The sequence below is a fragment of the Glandiceps talaboti genome, chromosome 10 (assembly GCF_964340395.1).
Source record: "Glandiceps talaboti chromosome 10, keGlaTala1.1, whole genome shotgun sequence".
NCBI classification, from domain to species: domain Eukaryota; kingdom Metazoa; phylum Hemichordata; class Enteropneusta; family Spengelidae; genus Glandiceps; species Glandiceps talaboti.
In genome coordinates this window covers 8,047,903-8,067,980 of record NC_135558.1, presented here as the reverse complement: position 1 = coordinate 8,067,980, position 20,078 = coordinate 8,047,903, and the positions used below count along the sequence as shown (strand labels likewise).

General features: G+C 36.3%; 1 protein-coding gene across 1 annotated transcript; it reads left to right on the top strand.

The window, feature by feature from the left end:
* The first annotated feature begins 1,130 nt into the window (after positions 1-1,130).
* Positions 1,131-13,213, top strand: LOC144441346 (uncharacterized). The gene is made up of 8 exons (XM_078130901.1): positions 1,131-1,142; positions 3,948-4,211; positions 5,462-5,788; positions 6,208-6,432; positions 6,936-7,629; positions 8,479-8,721; positions 9,498-9,589; positions 12,944-13,213. Exons 1-8 carry the CDS (start codon positions 1,131-1,133, stop codon positions 13,211-13,213), a joined length of 2,127 nt encoding a protein of 708 aa, XP_077987027.1.
* The last annotated feature ends 6,865 nt before the right edge of the window (positions 13,214-20,078 follow it).

Here is a 20,078-nt window from a genome sequence, read left to right as displayed (position 1 = left end):
TTAAGTAAACTCTACCCCTGAACTTGGGCAGGTCTTTCAAAATATATTCCAACCTAGAAAATGATACCTTTTCTCATACCTAATACCGAATGTTCGAATTTCGATATCAGCACCCTAAACATTAAGTTCCAAAGACAAAGTCACATGTAATTCTAAATGTTGATTTCTTAAACGCGTATTCGTGGTTTGAAATTACGTCAAAAAAAAAAACGAATCACACCATCTCTGGATAGATTAGAATTTCACTTGGACGTCGTTAGTCACGCACGATGTATGTATTGAATTGAATTGAATTGAATTTATTTCCACCAAAAAACATATGATAATAACAATGCAAAATGAAAATATCATTAATAAGAAAATGTTCTGGTGAGGACTATATGGAAATAGTTCACTTGAAACTAATCTAGTCCATAGTCCTGACAAATATGGAAAGTAACTAAATACAAGGTGTATATATAAATAATCAAATACACATACATTTGTACTTATTTACGCTTGTATACATAATATTACAAGTGAACAATACTAAACAAAAGTGATAGCACAAAGAGTACCAAACGACCAGAACGGAAACCCAAAACAAACGAAATCTATGACAACACAAAAAAAAAGAAGATATTTACATATGTACAACAATGGGGAAATAACAATCAATGAGGAAAAAAGTGTGACTTTATTGATTTCTTAAATTTATAACGTTTAAGTCTGTTCTTAACTGTATTTGACAGGGAGTTCCATTGTTTGGTTAAAGCATATTTGAAATTTTTCTGACATATTGTAAGGTTAACTTTTGGAATGGGAAGTTTACAACTGGGGGCTGATCTGGAAGGGTAGCTATGGGGTAGACGATTAGTAATGCAGTGGTATAGCGGCTATTTTGTAAGTCACAGACAAACATGCATGTTTGGAGCTTACAGAGCTTGTGGATATCCAGTATTCGTAGCTGATTGAAAAGGGGAGCAGAATATGTCTGATAATCTGAACAAGTTATAAATCGGACAAGATTCTTTTGTAGGAGTAAAAGTGGCTCAAGTAATGTACGGTAGGTGTTACCCTAAATTTCAATACAGTAACTAAGATGGGGGGGGGGGCATTAAAGTGTAGTAAAGTGTTAATGTCACAACACGATGGAAATAGAGGTAAATAAAGACATCTAGCCACTTTCAAAACATCATATTTTAATCAGATTGGACTCATGAATGTTAACTTATTTAAGGAGTTTTTTGCTTCAATAACGTAGAAAAAATGAAATAATGAAGAATGGGACACAAAAACGCACGTTTATACATTAAATTTTCTAAATCATGTTATCTGAAAGAGAAACACATAGACTTATGAAAGTATTTCAAATATTGAAGATGCGATTCGTCTAAGGTAATACCTTCTGGAGTGGGGTTGGTGAACACGCGAGTTGTCTTACCTTAAGCTTGTGGGGCGGGGGTTGGTGAATATACGAGTTGTCTTACCTTGTGGGGTGGGGTTGGTGAACATACGAATTGTTTTACATTCATGTGTATGTGTGTTGGGGTAGGGTTCGTGAATGTATACGTATGAGTTGTCTTACCTTGGTTGGTCCATTTCATTTGTAGACATCTTTTCACCACTTCGAGTTTCGAGTTCTCGTTGAACACGCACTGTCTGTTTAAAGTGGTGGTGGTATCTGATGATTTTAGCTCTCCACACCTCTTATGTATACATACAGTATCTAAAACTGTGTTATCATTGATATTTTTTCTCTTCAAAATTCCTGATCATTCGTTTTTCTGTATAATCAAAATTCAAATTTGAACGATCGCCATGGCAGTCGCCTTACCCATCATCGAGATTTGCACTAAATATTTCAACGACTAATGAAATTAATTAAGGTGTGATAGCATGCGTACACTTAGTGTTATTCATGTTCTAGTATGTGATTGGTTGTCGATCAATGGTTCGTCCCGCCCTTCTTGTCAATCAATCTTTGTGACGTGGGTGCTTTCCACGGAACAAGTTATCCATCATTCAGTGTTTGGTCTGATAAGAATAACGAAAGAATGCACCGTTTGTGTGAATGCACACATATATATGCACGACAAGTCCACACTTTGCTATACATTTTACTAAAGAGAATAATGTTGAACAGTTACGAGTGACTAGTTATAGATATCAAGGGCCTGTATCATGTCATCTTTATAATAATCAAAAACTGAGTTTGAGTTATTTAGTTTGAAAATGATTCAGTAACTATCCAGGTGGTCTTTTAAGACCTCCAAGCAGCGACCTCCAAACAGCATCTTTTATAAACGTACGTTTATAAACCATAATCTCCATCTGATGTTAGTCATTAGCGACGGGAAATGCAATGTCGTGAAGCCATTTGTACGACGGGGTGGTGTACGATGGATGAATTGAAGCCCTGTTGTCAAGGAAACAAGCTGGGTGGGCTTGTTATCGTGCTCAACCAGTGTGGGCTAAGCAGTACTATTGAATCTTTCACGTGCAGTTCTCACTCGACCATTCGTCGCAAAAACGTCTATCACCCTACGTATACATTCTCTATCCTCCCGCTGAGTTTGACTACGCTTCAAATTTATCTTCTGCTGTTACAGTCTCGATATCTCCACCCGTTAAAAGTTGTCTGCCTGTGACAACTCTACTAAGAAATTCGGGAAGCTAGAAAAAATAGGTAAGTACACGTATAATTATCGAAATGTTTCAAGTCCCTTTTTCAATCTAAGGTTCACATATTATTACCAGCTTATCAGTGGAGCCACAAGAATTAGATAGGTATATTTATTTGTCCTTTACAGGCCTTTCCTATAGCTCTGACAAGCAACAGTTCTCCTCACTTAAATTCAGCTATGACCTATGTATATCTCAACATTGTAATTTTGCAAGTGACTTAAGTTATTAGTTTATTTTATAACTTTTGTGAAGACTTTCGTTTGATATTAATTTCAAAAATTGTATAACAGGATGAGTATGCCTTTAAATTAAAATGCGAAAGGAGCATGTTGTCATGACGAATATAAAATAACTTAAAAGATAACATACAAACTTAGCATTTATGCTAGAATGCACAAGTTGATAATTACAAAAAGGATATGCAAATTTATGTAAATTTGACTGAGCAAATGTCCAGTTTCACCTTTAAGTTTAATTAGCTTTATTTAATAACGACGCTGAATTTAGGCTTGACGTAATAATGTATTGAAAAGTCAGTCGCTGTTTTCGTTTTTAAATTATTCAAAAGTGGAGTATAGAGTGGTTACATGGTCAAGCCGATCGCCCTCATGTCTACTACATGGTGACGTACTGCGACTGCGTGTATTCATCTTTGCGTTTATTCACACTTATCACTGTCAAATTATTTAAGAAAGCCGAAAGACATCCTCAGGTCACAACAAGAAAACTTTAAGGATAAGATCACGATTCCATATGTTTGAAATGTAGAACAAAATGATCTGAAACTTTATCCGTATTACGTTTTAAATGACTACCCAAACAATTTTGTGAAAATCTACGGGAAAATAAAAAAAAAATTGACGACTGCCTTGAAAACAAGATTGTGAACAAAACATATTTGTAATAATTTCTGAAGAACCAGGGACACTTTCACCGGGCAAATTACTTTTATTTTCAAGTTCAAACAAATTAGTCACCGGGGCGCATTTTAGTAACTACATTTTCGCTCACATATTTTGTGAAAGCCTTGGATCGACTTGGTCTAGCTTGTTCAGTGGCAGATTTTTTTAAATCCTTTTTTCTGTTTTCTTATTTGAGTATTTGACAACATTAATATCCAAATTGTATCATTGTGTTGTACGTTCAGTAAGATTTATTTCTTTAATATAGAGATGGGAATTATGCTGAAGTTGCTTCTACATGTATTGCTGGTGCGTTTATGTATAAACACATCATCGATTTATACGTTGTAAATGTTTGCAACTTTTTATCTTTTACAGTTTTTCATGATGAACAGAATAAATCCTGCGCCTAAATCGTCGCAAATTCGCCGAGAGGCTGACGAGTCCGCCGCAAGTAGTTATGGTTCGATGAGTAATGTGGGCTCGTCGATTCGTGAAGAACTAGAAGGTCATCAGAAAGGATTATGTCGTGCAACTAATCTTACTCAGACTGGTAAAAGGAGGCAGATGTTAAAGGTTTTAACGTTGACATTACTGCCCATTATTGTTCTCACTATACTGGCCGTCTCAGATCTTGTAAAGGTAAATTTTACCCTGTATTTTCTCAATATTCTCCTTTACTATGCTGTAGTTGTACAATTATGGGGAGGGGGGGGTCGATATGCTACGATGCCCAGAGATGACACAGGAACAATATATTTGTGGAATAAATAATTGAATTTGTCTCTCCCATTGTAGATCATTGTATTAGACTTTTCTATGTATAAAATTTTCTATAGTGGTCCTAGATACACTTTTACTGTTCTACGTCAAACTGCAATCTGTAGCTTCTTCTAGTACTGCGATATACACTGAAATGTTCTGACAGTAGTGTATGCACTGTACATACTGTATTAATCATTGTATTTCATATCTACATAACACGATCCATACAAACTTTGCATACCAATGTTTTAGAACACCAATAAACAAAAAATACACTTTATAATTCCCTGGCACTTCCTCCTCCTCCTCCTCCTCCTCCTCCTGGCCTCCTCCTCTTATTTTTAGAACCTCTCTTATGCATTTTTCTATTCTTCATACACAATTATGATAGGAAGTACAATAATTGATTTCCCATTCAATTTGAACTCACTTCATAATAATACTCACAAGTTGTTTTTTTAAATAATAATTCCACAAAATACTAGTTTTTGATTCAGTGTCATTACATCACATCGTTTTTACGCTTTGACAAATTGATACGAGAATTGAGATTTTAATGAAGGTAATCTCCGGCTAAAAAGTTGTAGATAATAAAGTCCCTAAGAATATTAAAATCGTCGAACTTTCAAACAAAAATTATCTATAAGGTGTAGAGGCCTGTTTTCCAGGGGCGTGTTTGGCCATGGTTGCAAATCAGTCTTGTGGTATTCACTACGCATAAATGGTTTCTTTTTTTTTATTTATCAAATACATAAATCAAGAACATGGGCACAAATTTGGCACTTTCATAAATTTTGCTCATTTAGGTAATTTGTTTAAATTATGTATGATCAATGATCACAATAACTGTTACATTTTGCGTCGACTGGAAATTGTTTATTAACATTTTATGAGTGCTGGCCGATAGCGAAGCACGCATGTCTGTATCTTACAAACTAACTGTAAAATAACACCGTTGACTTCTTCCCATCTTTGCGAAACACCTAGGTGAGCGACACCCAAATAGATGAGCGGGCGTAGGCCCCAAAATTATGTTTGATAATTTGAGATAAGTGTATGGTTGCTGTTACGGTTTCTATTATCCCATTTTTTCTAACGCTTCTGTTTCTCTTTATTGTTACTTACAGACTATCTATAGGAGCGTTGGCTCAGCTGAAATTCGTAGAAATGTACGTTTTAGCCGTCAAGTAGGAGTGCTTGTGCACTCTCTACAAATCGAACGTGACATGACAGCATTATACATACAATCACAGGAACAGGCTCGTCCAGGACCAGAGAGGAAGATTTTTCTGATCAGCACATATCCTGTCACAGATGAAGTCTTGGAGAACCTGGACGACTGGCCTTCGTTTGGGACGAGGGCATATCAGCATTTTGAAAATAAAGAAGCATTTATGTCATTCCTGTTTGAATATCGTTTGACTTTGGACGTCCACAACACAACCATTTATGAGGTAAGGCTTAAACCTTTGCTATTACTTTGATTAAAGAAAACTTGATCCCATTCTCACTTAAAAGCGAGAAAAAAGTCATGAGTTACAGTACACATTTTTGGAATAGAAGTCGAACTGATGTCACATTTTAGAATCCAATATGGCCGCCGAATACTGCGTTATAACTCTACGGGGAAAATAAATATTTTGTCGATTATATTGAAAATAAGGCAGTGAATGAAAAGGGCCAAGGAGCGAGCTTTCGTATCTATTTAAAAACGTTACTGTCTGCACGAAAATATTCCAGGCACTAATAACTTACAAAAGACACAGCTAGTAAAAATTGTCATTCCCTTACACACGAACAATTATTTTTTTTAAAGCACAAAAAAAAAACATTTGCAGTGATTTAATATTCATGACTTTTTTCTCATTTACAGGTGATACACTTCTACACCGACGCCACACAGATTTTTATCGACTGGTTATCAGAGGCAGTAGTTAAATCCGGAGGTCAAGGGTTATGGGAAACACTTGTCGCCTATCAACTGTTGATCATCGGCATGGAACAGATCGGAGTCGAGAGAACGTTAGGTGCCGTTTTCTATACGCAGGGAGGTTTCCGAAAACACCGCGACTACACGTGGTATATGGAAAACTTCCAGGTAAATATTCAAAAGTCCATTTACAATCACAACTGATCATGTTCAGATGCAAACAAACAACATTACTTTAAACATGTGCCACTTGTATTTGGGGTATTTTGTTTGATCAGACAACCACAATATATTTGTAGCCTATAGTAATACCTTGTAATCATGATTCACTGGGCCGCTGAGTTTTGGGTGCGGACCCAAAGTCAAATTGATTGGGGTATCTTGCAATTGCATCAATGAATTTATCCAGTGTGTGCCAACTTACGATTCTGTGTACCTTGAGCTGCCAAGTTGAGTGTTTCCCCCTTCCAAGAGCTATATCCCTAAGTATATCTATTTCCTGGCAACCCATTTCTTTACAGACATTTTAAACACCTTTTACCAAGAATTTTTATTGTGGAGCTCAAATCTATGATTAAATTACTAGCTATTATTAAGTTATTATTACTCCGGTGAACTTGTAAAAGTAGTTTAATAACAAAATTCGCTTTTTAACTTCATTGCTACTTCAGGTGGGGGAGAGAAATATCTGGACATCACAGAAGTATTCACCTTTGATTGCTGATATCTTGGAGGGTAAAGTGCAGCAAATGGAGCATGATTTCAGAGGTACCATTAAAGAACTTCGCCAGCCGATCCAGTTGAATAATCTATCCAGAGAAGCATCTTGGCAAGAAGGAACGTGGTGGTTCGACAACATGACTATATACATCGATACATTGAAAGACAGCCAACGCAGAATGGCTGAAATTATACTATGGAAGCTGGAAGAACTTAGAACTAAAGATGAAACTGAGCTGGGTGTGAGTATTGGGATAATGGTGGTTGTTGTGGTGATGTGCGCAATCATAATCAAAGCTGCTGAAGCTTTGACTACAAATATACAGAACTATGCCCTGACGTTGGCAACTCAGACTAAAGCACTGAATAAAGAACGTAAACGAACTGACTACTTGCTGTATCGCATGCTTCCCAAGAGCGTGGCTGACCAGTTGAAGCAGAATTTGGCGGTGACTGCAGAATCATTCTCCGAGGCCACTATATTCTTTTCGGACATCGTCGGGTTTACTCGCATATGCTCCGACTCTACACCGATGCAAGTGGTGGAGTTGTTGAATACTGTGTACACAAATTTCGACAGCCGTATCGATACTTACGACGTCTATAAAGTAGAAACTATTGGAGATTCGTACATGGTGGTCTCAGGTAAGACAATACCAACAACCGCACAATCAATATTTTTAATTGCGATGTAATGCAGTGATCGCATATTACGCGTATAGCTGAGTGTAGACGGATCCCCGATAGAATGTGTTCTATCAACTAACTATTTAGGAGTCTCCACAGACCAACAGCAACACATGAATTGGGAAACCCATAAGCAAATCAATCGCCCCATTAGTAGGCGTTATTTCCCCCCAAAAAAACAGTAAAAGAGCCGACTTTAAACTGCAGTTGAAACAATGCATTTTTTTTCAAATTGATTTTTTTATTGTTTCTGTTCTCACTCATTTGACTAACCGTCTTGTAAATTTTGATGTTTTATACATTTGTGGATAAGTTTGGAGTATTTTGTAAGCCTATAATTTCTGGCAATAAAAGGTATTATTATTATTTACTATTAATGAAGGAAATGTTTCAAACAGAAAATAAAATGTACATTAGTTTTCAGCGCAATTATTACAAAACTTTATTCGTTTAGCTTCCATAACGTACACATTAATATGTCTGCAAGTGTTAAAACATCACCATCTATAGTAGATGGATCACTTTACCAACCAAGCTTTTACCTGGGCCGTATCTTTATGTAAAAGGGGATGATGGCTCGCCACACATTGCGGACCACAATATCGAACTGGTTAACAAAAGTGTGAAGCTACTCTCACACTACAAAAATAGTTTAAGCTGTCTGAGCGCTACTACACTATAATACACTACCATAGACCCCCCACCCACAGGATCCTGTGGGTGGAGGGTCTATGAATACACACTAACACACTAAAGCAGTTTAATGAGGCAAAGTGACCAATGAATATATAATGTTGACTTTTGCAGGTCTGGGTCTGACACAAACAAATGGCAATCGCCATGCAAGTGAAATTGCCATTATGGCTTTGGACTTACTGAGTTGTATGGAAGGTATGGTGATTCCACATAAACCTGGAACCAAAATGACAATGAGGATTGGCGTTCACACGGGACCTGTAGTTGCCGGCATTGTTGGTGCTAAAATGCCTCGCTATTGTATGTTCGGCGATGCCGTCAATATAGCATCACGACTAGAATCGTACGGACTACGTAAGTCTATATTAACTTTCTAATTTGAGGTTCAATTATAGAAATCTATATGAAAGGGAGATGTGTTATTCAGTTTACTCTTTTTTGTCATTTTCCTTCATCCTAAGATCTTCGCAATGAATTGTAAGTGGAATATTAGTTGGGTAGCAAACAGCCCTGTAGTAATTGTGAAATATAAGTTGGGTAGCAAACAGCCCTGTAGTAATTGTGAGATATTAGTTGGGTAGCAAACAGCCCTGTAGTAATTGTGAAATATTAGTTGGGTAGCAAACAGCCCTGCAGCCCTGTAGTAATTGTGAAATATAAGTTGGGTAACAAACAGACCTGTAGTAATTGTGAAATATAAATTGGGTAGCAAACAACAGCCCTGTAGTAACTGTGAAATATAAATTGAATTGGGTAGCAAACAACAGCCCTGTAGTAATTGTGAAATATAAGTTGGGTAGAAAACAGCCCTGTAGTAATTGTGAAATATAAGTTTGGTAGCAAACATATATTAAGAGGAGAAAACATGAAAGCAAGTTTCATACCTAAAGTAATAAATACATAATTATACAGGTTGTAAAAATAACAAGCATTAATTGAAGCAATCTTGTGTATTGTATTTTAGTAGAAATTCAGAACTCAAAGAACACAAACAAGTGAAGAATTATATCGTGATATTCAATGGAAAGGTCACAAATTTCTCAAAACTAATTAATCTACTTGGATAGAATCATGAAGAAGGTGTCAATACTCATTTATTAAATTTCGCTTTTCATATGTATCTTTTCCAGCTAATCGTATCCACCTAGGAGACGTTACATATCGCATTCTTCAAGAAATCGGTTGCTTCGTCATGTCCCGTAGAGGAGAAATCGTAATGAAGGTATGTAGTATTATGTAATTTGGAACCCAGTGGAAATTTAACTGAACGCCTCATTAGCTCACAATTATCAGAAAATATTACCCTAAAACAAAATACACCATAGATATACTTACTTAAGGTAGCTAAAACAGGCCTAAAAATTGTTTGATTCCGGTTACCTCACCCCACCTAGTTTTTCACGCAGAACTTTTTTTTAGCTCCGCTGTCAGCGAAAGCTGAAAGCGTAGCTTTAGGTATAGGTGGGTATTGAGGTATAGAGAGTAGAGTGAATCATAGGTGTCCGTCAAACTTTTATATTTTTACTATCTACTCCATAAGTGACAGTCGGAATTCTTCGATATTTGGTGTGCATGTTCCCTGGGGGGAGGCTATTCAGATTTGTTCATGCCAAGTTGATCTGTGCCATTTTCAATTTTTTATGATTTTTTTTCATAAAATGTCATTTTCATCAACTCCTTGAAAACCTCTTATTAGATTGCTTTGATATCTGGCGTGTTGATGCGCAGGGGGTAGCTTACTCAGATTTGTTAATTTCAAGTCAGCACATCCTCATTTTTATTTTTTATGATTTTTTTTTTTGTAATTTGAAAAAAAAATGAATATGTTAATGAGCATAATGACCGACGCCATATTGGAAATCAGTCGACGAGACTTTAAGTAAACTGCCACTTTTCAAAAGACACTATTGACGTCAAACAAGCAATGTAATATGTGCTATAGTCATAATTCTACGCATTGGGCGCCCAAATGACAAGCGTTTGTTCGAAACAGGGTTGTAAACTTCAAATCCAATTCAGCACCCTTCTACATTATCAGCCAATCCGCAACATCCTCATTTGCATACTCTATCCTGATTCGACCAGAAGCTGAAGGTGACCTCATTCGACCGAGCGATTTTCCACAGCAAGTATCTTGAGTATCAACACGGGACGTTCTTAGTACTCACTAAAATCACACTTCAGACCCACTATAAAAGTGTGATGTTTTCAGATAACATGTAACTTGTGGTTAATTCTATATTGTCGTGCAATTTGGAATGACAGTGAACCAGAATTCAGACAACTTGCGTAAGGAAGGGCATGCCAGGCATGCGGTTGAAGTTTAAATATGGCCGACAGTTCACATGTAAAGTTAAACGACATGAACGTGTCTTGCCTTTCCAAAATGCAAATATTTGGCAAGTAAAAATAATTAAAATAATTACAACTTTAATTTGGCTTCAGACTTTGCATTATGTTTTGCGTATCTTTCCCCGTTTTACATGTAAATCCGAAAAGGTTCTCTCTCATCATGTCATCAGTGTCAGTGATCATACCGCGCGGGGTAGTCCTCGGGTGCACGAGTCTGTATTACTGACTTGACTCTAAACACCGGAGGGGGAGGGACAATTGTCAGAATCGAGTCCCGAATTCCTCCGTATGCAAGCAGGACTACGTGCGGGGCTGCTTTGAGTACGAGCGAAGTGAGGCATGTTGAGGTATTTTGTTGAGAATTATAAATATTGCGAAATGTCAAGTACAAGGTTTAAATACAATGGAATGATGAAAAAAATGGCAGAGTCTGCTGACAGGCGCCGGTCACAAAAAACACTGTGAATTAAAATATCAGACGATGTACATGTACATGTATGTATTAATCGCCGACAATCCACCCGTATGCACGAGGGACTAACCCGGAAGCAAGTCGTTGTCAGCCATACGTTACAGTGGTAACATCGTCCGAGAAATCGCTGCGTTCAGAGTGTCATTATTCACAGAATTGTTGTTTTCGAGTGAAAACCCGTCTTGAATTGTATAACTCTAACAAATGAAGACATGTCAAGTTATATTTTGAAAGTTGTATCGCTAGTTTGAGACGATTTTCTCACGTACTATAGTACTATCGAGGCTTACTTGGAAGTAGTAGGACCTTCCAGTTCATCGGGAAGTTTAGCCAGTCCGATAATTCTTTCTGGTTTAGTTTACAACACTTTTGATCACGCAGATTTTGTTGTTGTGATGAAAAGAAATTAAAAAAAGACCATTTCAACCATTTCGTTGTGTTTTCTTTGTGAAAGGTAACCGAACATGAACGAGTGTTACCACTGTAACGTATGGCTGAGAATGACTCTTCCGGGTACTTGAGATTGTCGCCGTACGGAAACTAAGATGGCGATTAATACATTTCTTCCCTATATATATCTACCACAACTAGAACAAGTTGAATGTTGTTGACTTTGTAAATTTGTTAGAAAATTGAAATTCAAATTGCCTCAAAATTATTTTAGATCCCTAGTTTATTTCATTCTTCATTAAAATTTTCCAGGGTTACAGCTGTAAGACACTGGAATTACTTATAGCCAACCTCAAAATCCTCTTTTTTTCTTTTTCTTGTGTGCATTTCCCAGTCATTTTTTTCTGAGATTTTGTGCAATTTTTCATAACAGTAGATTTTTGTTATAAAATGGTGACTATGGTATAAAAGTACAATACATTACCAACTTCTGTGTAAAATGTGTTTTATAGTGAGACATCATATGAAACCACTAACCACTTTATTGCATCGCTAAAACAAAACTGCATAGTGACTCGAAGAGCTGAAGACCTGAACCACTTCTACATGTCACCAAAATAAAAAATTAAATTAAAAAAAAAACAGCGGAGCTATTCTGACCGATAGGTCGCTTGTTACGATTTCGAGGAAAAAAAGTCGCGAAAATTGTAAAGTCTCGCAAGAAATAGTGGATGCGGAAAGTGATATCAACTCAAAAAGACAATATAAAACTGTTCTTCCAATATGTAATGGTTGTGCATCTGATGAGAAGAAACCAGTAACAGCGACCATATGGAAAACAACAGAAAACATAACTATCTGAACTTGACACTCACATATGAAAAAAAAATGTTTAAAAAAAATATAATAAAAAATCTACCTACCCCACGTGTTGTAAAATTGAACGTAATCGGAATCACAAAAAATTTTGTTAGGCCTTAACTGATTTAGTTGTGAATGAATTACAGATGATTTTCTGGTTTGCTGACAAACTGTAAGATTTGTGTGATGCCGATGTAGAGACTGATTACTAGTCGAGCATACTGCCCGTATTAAAGTCAATAACATTTAACTGAGAATTAAGAATTAAGAACAGCTGTAAGTGTTATGGAAAAGTACTTTCAGTTACAGCTATTGCTGCTTTCAAGTACAGTGCATTTCAAAATACCGTTCAACTTCTCTGTTTGATACAACCACACACAAATCATGTTTATTTGTTTAATTGGTCTGTATGTATTTCTCCAGTAACGTGAAGTTGCTTAAGAATTGTTTTTATGAAAGATACCCACGTATTGACAAATGCCACTTTACAATATGTTACAGGGTAAAGGTCAAATTGCCACCTACTGGCTACTAGGACGCCGTTCCCTTGGTGATAAGGATTTCCAAAATGAAAATCGGGCAAATTACGATGTAACATTTCAACAGCCATCTACATCAGGGTCGGTGTTTTGCTCGGTCGAACTGCAAAATTCTGCTTCCACAGACCCTGCATCTGTTCGTCAGCTTTTCGGTATCAACGACCCGAAAGAGGCACACAAACTGAAGATGTCAGCGCCGCCTGGTACCTACACACTGGGTGAGGTTGTCTGAAATAGCATATGCCAGTATCGTAGCCTGCGGAGGGACAAGGGGGCAGCTGCCCCCCCCCCCCAGATTTTTAGAAAAAAAAGAAAGTAAAAAAGCAACCTTTCGAATACATAGCGATGTTATTAAAATCGTTATTTATGTGACGATTCCTAGCACGCGCACTTTGAATTGATGGTTCACCTAAGTCAAAAGTGACTGTACTTACACTAACTCCTCGCTAATATGTCTCTCTATTGTACACTGGCTTAACTTTGAATAAACATGTATCCAGTTTAAAATTGCCATTTTTTGCAGTGTAGCGAATTAAAAATTCCTTGTGAGGGAAAGTGCACATGCACTCTGCATTTTTCGTGAACAACAGTAGTCTTGAAAGTCTCCTTCATTTGAAGACAGTAAGTCGCAATAATGTCAGAAAGAGAAACTTCCATTAAAAAAACCACGACGTCGTGTCCGACAGTCTACTAGAATTTTGAGATTTGTCATGAACAGACAGAGTAAACATACTATTTTGTATCACGTCAAAGGCAAAAGTCGTTCAAAGTGAGGTCGCCTACATGCAGTGACTCCGAAGATGCGCTCGATCTAATTTATATTTTGTTCTTTATATTACACATTTACTGATAAAACGGCAGATCACTTTTTGGAATATTTGGTGGCCCTGAAAAACTGTTAAACTAGGTGCGCAGTTTCAGATTCACTCTTTGAAGATCCACTTTCAATTGTGTTCGTCGTTGTCTTTGGTTGAAATGTTGTTTGATATATAATTATCTCATTGCACTGACACTGGCGTTATTCCGTAATTTATTTTGAAGCGAAAATTTGCTATGGAAAGAATAGCCCTGAATTTGTAAACAGAGCTGTACCTTCGACATCAAAATCCAAACTTCAATTCTCATTATACTGAGTTCACCTTGGGTTCCAACATAAAGTAGGGCCATAAAATGTTTGGGAATAATAGAAAAAAATATGTTCATAATGTTGCTTCTTTCCCGTTATATCTGCACAGACTTTAGGGCAAATATTTAGGTAAAGACAAGGGTTATTTTGTTGTGTTACTTATTTGAGAAAGCACCATCAAAGTTTGTTTTTTTTTACTTTGAATGTGACATCTTTTCGGCAACTGCTTTCAAAAGATACGACAGTAGGTCAGAAATATTAAAAAAGCTGTTCAACGGACCCGACCTACCCATATTTTTGGCATTTCAATATATTTTATTTGGTGATGGGCAATATATCATCAGTAAAGTGCACACTTTGTTTCAAAATTAAGAAGATTTCTTTATTTTTTCTGAATAAATACATTAAATTTTGACTATATACATTTGAGTCTATTCCAAATTATATAATATCTTATACAGTGGACTACTTGGCAATGATGATGCATTCAAGCTTGAATTGAGATTAAATTAAGCTGTTGCATACCAACGTGCACTATTAAAAAGAATTGAGCAAAGTTTACGACCATGGGAAGTGGCCTGAGCAGTCATTGGACCATCAAAAGTCTGATAGCCTGAAAGACTTGAAATGTTTTGCTCTTTATGCGGGATTTTCGGGAACCAAATTAAACTTCACGAGAAGTCATTTACCAAGTGCACATCCGCAAAATATCAGCTTTGCCACAACAAAATACACTTCCAGATAATATGTACTGTGTAGCATAATTGTCTCAATTCTAGTATTTTATTACCATATTCAAGCATTGTTACGTAAGACTTTAAATTATGTCTATGGTTTGATATTTTATGCCTCTAAATGGCCTCCTACATTGTCTTATTTTCATTTTTTCCCGTCTTTGGAAGTGTCTCCTTCCTATCAGTAGCGATCAAGGTAATAATTGTCTTTCTCCCAAAACAAGATAGAAGGTGGCTGGCTAAGTACCTCGCTGTATAGGTTAGAGCTCATTATGAGACATCTCCTTATGCATTTGAAATCCACATCCTTTGTAAAGTAATTTCGTTCAGAGTATCATTGTAGTTGGCGATCACTATTATTTTAATGCATCATTGTACCGTGTAATTTTATATTACCACTGTAGTGTAGGTGACAGACGGGGTGGCTAAAATAATGCTTGGCGGATCTTAACATTTTTTGAGAGGGGAGGGTGAGAGGAGCTACAAAATTTGTGTAACCGTAAATTGTGTACATTTCCTAAAAGTAGAACTGATGGAAATCGATTGCCATGCACACAAATCGCAAGAGATAAAATGACTTAATACGTTGTATATAAACTCAACCTGAAATGATTTGCTATCAGTATATATGGTTTGTTTTTAATTTCCAAGAGGTACAAGTAATGTAGACACATTTTCCCAAATTTCCAAGAGGTACAAGTAATGTAAACACATTTTCCCGAATTTCCAAGAGGTACAAGTAATGTAAACACATTTTCCCAAATTTCCAAGAGGTACAAGTAATGTAGACACATCATTTTTCCCCGAATTTCCAAGCGGTACAAGTAATGTGGACACATTTTCCCGAATTTTCAAGGAGTACAAGTAATGTAGACACATCATTTTCCCCGAATTTCCAAGCGGTACAAGTAATGTGGACACATTTTCCCGAATTTCCAAGGAGTACAAGTAATGTGGACACATTTTCCCGAATTTCCAAAGGGTACAAGTAATGTGGGCACATTTTCCCGAATTTCCAAGAGGTACAAGTAATGTAGACACATTTTCCCGAATTTCCAACTTCATGATAATATTACACGCCCTGTGGGTCGTGTTCCTGATAATTTGTATTCAATGAATCCCACATAAATGAAAATCTCTTTAACTTGTTTAATCGTAGAGTACAACCCCAGCTGAAAAGGTAACCGTTAGTTGTTATGTTCGTTGTTTTCGTCGTGCATATTTCAACATGATTGTTCTGACAATTTAAGAATATCACCAAGCAAACACACTCTCTGATAACTCTTGTTGTAAAATCTTGTGGTAGTCTAATTTCTGTATTTTCAATCATTAAAGCAGAAAGTCAAGATATCTTAGATCGTGTGAAATCGAGTGTGAATGACACCCCCACCCCTTCATCCCCAACTTATTGATGTACGGGAGGTCAACCTAGTTGACTAATCCCAATAGTAATTCGATTAATAACTTTATTACCAAGATCAGTGTTTCTCTAAAAGGGCAAATTCATTTGATTGGACCTTTCCTTAAAATCTCCACTAGTTAATACCATTTTATTGACGACAGGTAACGCATGCTTCTTGCGTCTCTGATTCTGTTTTGATGTTATGTAAGGGTGACCCGATTTTTTTTATTGTTTCTCATTACTTTTTAATGGAAACTATGGGTCGGACGGTCGATTTAAAACAAAAAAAGTAAAATAAATACAAAATCATCTTCACGTTTCCCTTTCTCTCTTTATGCTCCTCTCTACCTTCTTTTTATTGGACTTGTATCAAGTCCTTTCCCAGCTTCTCTACACAATTGCCATGTTCTGAGCCCCCCCCCCCCCCTTCAAAAACTTCCGAAATGCTCTGTTCGCGAGCAAGTATCGTCGCCACCGCCATGACTGTAGATGACGTTGACAGTCCAGACACTTGCTTATTCTTGCCAGAAAGGGCACTGTTTCACAAAATATTATGGGCGGACGAAAACAATTTTTTTTATTTTGATGTCGGAGCTGAAAATATGGGTTTCGGATAATGGGGAAAAAATAGGGTCACTCTAATACATACATGTGTATGCCAAGATGATTTAACAAATACACACAGATCGTAGAAGTAATTGTCTTTATTGTTTTTGTATCATCAATATTGTAATATTTTGGACTATTCTCCTTTACTATGTGGATGTTATTTCACTGTAAATGTAAACGTCGTTGTGGTTCATAATAAACCATTTAACTTGTTATGTTGTTTCTCTATGAATGACGTATGGTTTGACGAGAGGATACAGAATATGTTGTACCACTGACGTTGTCTTTCAGGTTGATTCTCTCCTTTGTATGAAATATCTAGAGCATAATATACCACTATCCATTCGTCTCCTTTCACCAACATATTCTTTCATAAATAGATTTGCGAGAAAAATATCTTTAGGCCAAAACAAATTGTTTGGTTCCGGTTACCCGACCCCACCTAGTTTTTCACTGTCGGATATTAAACTTGTTTTACGTATTCGAGAGAAAAAAATAATAAAATCGCGAAAATTGTGAAGTCTCGCGAGAAATAGTAGATGTGGAAAAGTTAAAAATGCTATTCTTCCGATTTGTGATGGCTGTACATCTGATGAGAAGAAACCAATAACACAGAGACCATGTGGAAAACAACGGAAAATATAACTACTTGAACTAGACACTCACACATGAAAAAAATATATATATATTTTAAAATCTACCTACCCCACCTATTCTATCACAATTTTTTTAACCTAATCCTGAAGATCTCTCACAGACAACACGGATGGGCAACTTCGTTAACTCTAGTGTGCCCGAAAAAAGCACCACTAACACAAATTTGTCTTATCTTGTGTTCACTGAATGAAACTGTGTGTGTGTGTGTGTGTGTGTGTGTGTGTGTGTGTGTGTGTGTGTGTGTGTGTGTAATATCTTAATTTAAAATTATTTACACGTCTTCAGTGTGTAACAATGCCTATGCTACTTTTGAACCCCGTGTCGTCTTCGTTAATTTATTCGAACAACTTTCAACACCGTAATAATACCATTTGGCATGGATTTTATGTGTTATGGAGAAGGCAAACATGACTTCGTATATTCCAAATGAAAGACAAATCATCCTAGATGATGAACACATGTCATTAGTATCAAATTATGTTATTCTTGTTGATAAGCATTATATTTAATAAATATTTCAGATTTCATGGCATGCAAAAATACTGAGTGTCGAGTTTCATATTGCGTTTAGTTAGAAAAAGTAAAGTAAATGCACACATTAAGAAATGGGGGCATTTTTTGAAATTGAAAACTTTAAGAAAAGTTTCCAAATGCAAAATGTGAAATTTCCATTTATGAAAAAAAGATGTTTCTTATCTTTGTAATACGCCCAATACAAATTGTATTAACAGCAAAAAAACACATAACATTCGGTTAAGAATGAAAACTAATATCCAAAGCCATGTTTCGATTAATTAATATCAAATATGTATAATTAGTAGTACTGTATCTGTAATCACTGCGCAATAAAACAGGAGACCACATTTCTTAAAGGGGTTTTTACTCAAAAAGATAACAACGTTGCTTGTAAAAAGAGACAAAATTTGTCTTTCTCCCCATCTTCTTTTTTGGTTTACTTTACCTACAACAAACAATTTACGGCAAAATGATATCGTTAGTTGTTACCATGGCAACTATTGACGTCAGTCACTTTGATTAATATTAGACATGTTTGTGAGGATTTTGCCACACAAGGCTGTTATATGCGTAAAGGAAGATGTTTTTGCCAGGTTGCTATGGTGATGATATGTTTATGCCTTGTCCATCCTTGAATTGAAGACCCTCTAGTTGTCTTTATTGTTAAATAAGATTAAAATGTTGTTATTTCCCTCACTAATGATCTGTTTACCAGCATTGCATTAATCAAAGATCTCCCAATTTGTCGTTTGAAGTCTTCAACGAAGGATCGAATTAAATATATTGTCCTATCACGAATCAAATATTGCAAAAATTAAACGACCCCGGACCAGCAATGGATTCAAGTGAATGGAAGCTAATTTTGGTACTCAAATTATGCTCAGAGATAATATACACAAAAATAAAACATCAAGGAATGACAAAACAACATACATTCTCTTACCATACACAGGTATAGCCACTCAAATCATACACATTCATATCCCTATTTGGTCTTGCCTATGGAGGTTTGGCCTTGGATTTTGTATTTTCGTAACATTGCAAACTTAACGTTGATAGATATTTTGTTGCTGAAAGCAGTCTTTACAGTACATGTACTTTCAACGATCTCTCAGACTTTAAAGATTGGAAATTGATGATGCTGGTTGCAAGTGGGTGATAATATTTCAACATATGGTGGATGGGTCTACTATTAAGCAATCATGGCGACAATTTGTACATTATAAAGTGTATTCAGCCATTCCCATTGTATACTTATATATACATCTGTAAAGGTTATAGAGGTTTTTGTCTTGTTTGTTGTGTAAACAAACTTTCAACATGTTGAGTCATTATCATGTATATCATGTATTGTACTACAAGAAAACGGAGAATGTATGAGTAGAATGATTGACGTTTCGAGAATAATGACAGAGTGAACTGAACATGACAGATGCAATACGATGTTGGTCAGATCAACCGGTTTGAACCAGATATAATCAAGCCCACCCAGCATGTGTCCGCTAAGACCAGGCTTCAACTGAACCATTGTTGCACATCCCGTCGTACATCGGAGTAAACAGGTTTCACGACCTAGCATTTCCCGTCGCTAATGAGTGTACCATCAGAATGAGAAGACGGTGATGATTTCATAAACGCGTCTTTCATGTACGCTGCTGGTGGTCTTACATTGATATGACGTGTATAATACGTTGACATTAAACCATTCGTTGACTTTTTCGAGCCAAAATTAATTAAACTCACTTCTTGACTAGAATAGAAATAACATGATTTGTTTTCTTGAGATAATTCGTTCATTAATGTTAAGTTTAATTTCCAATCATCTTTGAATGCAGGTCTTACTTATAATCAATACATTTAAATTTATTACTGACAATAGAAAAAAATTAGCTGTCACAGTGATGAGAAAAGGAATTGTTGCCATACCCACTTCCTCCTGCCCCCCCCCCCCGAAATCAAATGAATGGAATGATCGTAATAAATAAATAAATAAATAAATAAATAAATAAATAAATAAATACACATAAGATATGAGACTCATCAGTTTGCCTTT

Bases quoted from the DNA above. Each gene is read 5' to 3' on its own strand.
- LOC144441346 (XM_078130901.1), top strand. The intron at 5,789-6,207 runs GTAAGGCTTAAA...TCTCATTTACAG, and splicing joins ACAACACAACCATTTATGAG to GTGATACACTTCTACACCGA. The intron at 9,590-12,943 runs GTATGTAGTATT...AATATGTTACAG, and splicing joins GAGGAGAAATCGTAATGAAG to GGTAAAGGTCAAATTGCCAC.